At 33.9% G+C, this 3918-nt stretch overlaps 1 protein-coding gene across 1 annotated transcript in view; it reads left to right on the forward strand.

Moving 5' to 3' along the window:
- The window catches only part of CRELD2 (cysteine rich with EGF like domains 2), a gene marked incomplete at its 5' end in the record, with an annotated part of 10854 nt that extends 7282 nt beyond the window's left edge, over nt 1-3572 (forward strand). Inside the window, 4 exons of the mRNA XM_010729019.3 lie at nt 348-425; nt 730-825; nt 1692-1832; nt 2976-3572. Of these exons, the coding sequence (XP_010727321.2) occupies nt 348-425; nt 730-825; nt 1692-1832; nt 2976-3034 (374 nt within the window). The remainder of the gene's footprint in view (nt 1-347; nt 426-729; nt 826-1691; nt 1833-2975) is intronic.
- Nucleotides 3573-3918: the final 346 nt, after the last annotated feature.

The following is a 3918-nucleotide window of genomic DNA, read 5'->3' on the forward strand; positions in this document are numbered from 1 at the left end:
TTTTAAGTAAATACTTCTTTTTTAAAAGTTCCATAATTTGGTAAGACAGGATAGAGTAATCAAAGTATTTTGGAAGAGTAGTCTGTCTGTTTTGCCTGCATTTATGCTGTTTATGTAAATAGCATAACACTGGTTTGAAAATGGCAAGGATGGCAGGTATCCTGGAAGCTTTATTTAACTCCATCTCTTGAGTTTCTAATACGGCTTTTGTTGTCATCACAGAACAGCTTCTGCAGATCACAGTTTTCATTTGTTAATATAATCTTATGCTGAACAAAAGGTAACTAAATTCTGTCTATTTAATCATGACTACCATTTCGGGTAACTTGCTGCTTTTTATATTTCAGATTTAGATGAATGTGCCTCTTCTCCTTGCAAAGATGAGCAGTATTGTTTGAACACAGATGGATCTTTCTCATGCAAAGGTTTCTTTTTAATCTGCTTGTGTAATATATTGTCTAGACTCTTAATGGAATGCTAGAGAAGGCATTTAGTACCATGTGGTACGATTGTGGCGAGGCTTTAGAGCTATCATTTGAGTAAGGTGAGGCATTTCTGGCTCTTTCTTGTCTGAGTAATCTGTCTGATTTCAAGGGTGTTATCTTAAGACTGAGATAGTTTTTGTATTTAAGTGTTTTATCTTAAGCATGGGTAAACTGGCTGACTTTAAAGAGGGTGCGTTTTAAAACTAAAGTATATACATTTTTATGCTTAAAATATTTTCTTTAGCATGTGATGCTAGCTGTGTAGGTTGCACAGGAGAAGGTTCTGACAAGTGTAAGACCTGCGCATCCGGATACACGAAGGAAGATGAAAAGTGTACAGGTTGGTGAATTTAACAGGATATGACTGAATGCCAGTCAGCTCACTGTTAGTCACATTAAGGAGCAGTCAAAGCACTTTCACTTCAGTCTGATTCAGTTTTCACGCCTATCAGAATAATCCCAGTTGCTGTGATATTATATAATATATAATATCTGTAATATTTTTTTTTTATTTTGTTAAGCTAATATGCATGATAAAGTTTAAAGCTGAAACTCTCCAACAAAAAGATGAAATTCTTTTATAGCTGATTCCGGAAACAAATATACGAGTACTGTCAGTTATGTATCACTTCACTAGAAGTGTGTGTTTGTAGTAATTTATTTAACAGAAAAGAGAGTATGCAGTCCAGTCCGTCTTTTGGATGCATTAATTCCAAATTCCAGTGATAATAATTTGCAGTGATTGTCACACTTGAATTAAGAGCGAAATCAGAGCTTTTCAGTGTGGGAGAGAATGGGGTATACAATCTTAAATAGCTTTTAACTGTGACAATGAAGTGTTTACAAGATCCCTTCCTTCTTGTTGCACCTTGGTGGCATGGACAGAAAGCGACAGTGGGAAATCTGCAGTAGATTAAGATGAATACTGTAGTCTAATTAATTTCTTGATGTAGGACCTACAGAACATAAAATGCTTCTGTCTGAATAAGTTTGAAACAATCTTAAATATGGCAAACTGTAACAGCTTATTTTAGCAGAAGTCAAATCTGTTGCAGCAGCATTCTGCTCTTCAGTGTTTTTAGTAAGCAATTGTTATTATTGGAAGTGGCCTGAGATGGAATTTTGTTTGAGCGTAATTAAGTTATATAATAAAACTATAGCAATTGACTTTTTTTTTAAATTTCTTTTCCTCTATCCTGTTTCTAGATACAGATGAATGTAACCTTTCAGAAAAGGTATGCACAAAGGAGAATGAAGACTGTGTTAATACTCCAGGTAGTTACAAATGTGTATGTTCAGAAGGGTTTGAAGATAAGGATGGAACATGTGTGCAAACTGTAAAAACAGGCAAGTAACTTTTTAATGACAGATTGTTAAATATATATATATATATATATTTTTTTTTAAATATATAGATGGAGATGTGTTTCTGTCTAAGGATCTTGCCACTTGAAAATTATTCTGTATAACTTACTGTCTTTCTAAAGCTCTAGTCTGTCTCAGGTTGGCCTTGTATTCTGGCATGCATGTTTTCTTGCTCAAAAATGAGTGTTTTTTAAATATCAAGTTTCTGTGTTGTATTTTGTGTTTAAACCAAGATTATGTTTGTAAGTCACTAGGTTTCATTAATGTGAACTAGCAGATCACTGCTATCTCAAAAGGAACGCTGTCTTCCTCGTTGCTTTTTTCTTCATTATTAATTATGACTTAGAGGTTTATCTGATTATACGAAGAACACACAAGAATTAGAACTGGTGAATATTGAATTGATAAAGTTGTAAAGATCTGTGCAGTACTATGCAGTATTGCTCATTAGGGTCTTTCAGTTAACTGCATTCAGTACTTACTGTTCTTATTAGTCCTTTTTTAAAAACAAACTAAAAAAACACAAATACATAGTCACTGATCTCATGAGTATTTGTACACACGACAGCTGCATAACTATGATTTTAACATGGCCTGACACTGGTATAAATGGAAAAGCAAAGTGAACAGTTTACAGTGTGACCTAACATTTTCTTTAAGTGATCCAATTAACAACACGATAAAACGGCTCTGCTTTTTGAGGTCTGCTTTAACATGTGAACTGGGGAGTCTGCAATATAGAACATAGTTCTGAGTAATTCTTGCTTTTTATGTTCAAATATCTGAATGTCTTACGGGAGGTCACATGGAAAGGAGAAAATTCCTTGTGAATAGCTGAAAACAGAAGTTTGAAATGGAAATAGCTGTGCTGCTTTTATCTTTCACTACCACTGTGAAATCAGTATATTTGAATCTTTTGTTTGCATCTGGTACAAATTTCATGAGCTTGGACTTGCTGGTGCAAGTAGCCTTTCTATATGACTTTATACCTTGTTTGGTCTTGTAAAATACGTTGATTTGGGGTTTCCCTTTTAAAAATTTCTCATTTAAAAAGCTATGATGTAGTTAATAATACATTAATAATACGTATTCATTTTTGCATTCTAATGATACTTAATTTCACAGGAAAGGAAGTGGAGACTGAAACAACTGAGCCTTCACATACGGAACATGAGGACTTATGATCTGCATTCAGAACCAAAAGACATTCCTATTCTCAAGTTCTAAATTATTGGACTAAGCCTGTGCTAGCTGACATACTGTGGGAATGGTATTAAACATGCAGGCTAACATTAAGTTTTTTTTTTTAATGGTGATAAACTGCTCTTTAAGCTGCATTTCTTTATTCTTTAATGCCACTTTTTATATAGTTCTTTAAGAACAACTGTCTAGATGGGTAAGTATAAAATTTGAATTAACGTAAATTGGTCCCAACAATAGTAAACAAATTGAAGATTTCTCCTTCTACTGCCTATTGGTAATTATCATCTTCTTTTGGAAAGACTTAGTTGCACTTCATAATTCAAGAAAAATCTAAACTGAATCTTCTTTTTTTGACATGAGAAATATTTCTGTAACTGAAATACAGCATTTAGAAATTGTGAAAGGGGAGATCTGTCTAAGGTGGGGAAAAACACTGTTCCCTTAAAATAGAATGCCTACTACTGCATTCAATAAAAAGTTTATTTTGTTGGAATGTGCCTTAAAATTTTTAAAATGTCACTACCTTGCTGTGTGGTCATGTCTGCTTTTCATTTGGAGAGTGGGAAAGGTTAAAAAAATACAGAACCTAATAAGCACTGTATTTCTGTTGAGCACTGGACACCTTTTTAAGTTTTGCTGGAATGTAGATTTTTGGGGGGAAATGTAATTCTTAGAGGAAAGTAATGTCAAACAGCTTTCCAAAGGCAGGTGGACCTGTCTTTCTTCCAGATACTTGCAGTAAGTGTATAAAGTCATAAAGGGATGAGAAGTAAGCTTGGCTAATACTTGCACTCAGTATTTCAGAGCTGTTATATGAGTGATCTCTGGAAGTGATGAAATCTTAATTTCCACTACCATTTACTGC

This window comes from Meleagris gallopavo, chromosome 1 (assembly GCF_000146605.3).
Source record: "Meleagris gallopavo isolate NT-WF06-2002-E0010 breed Aviagen turkey brand Nicholas breeding stock chromosome 1, Turkey_5.1, whole genome shotgun sequence".
Taxonomy (NCBI): domain Eukaryota; kingdom Metazoa; phylum Chordata; class Aves; order Galliformes; family Phasianidae; genus Meleagris; species Meleagris gallopavo.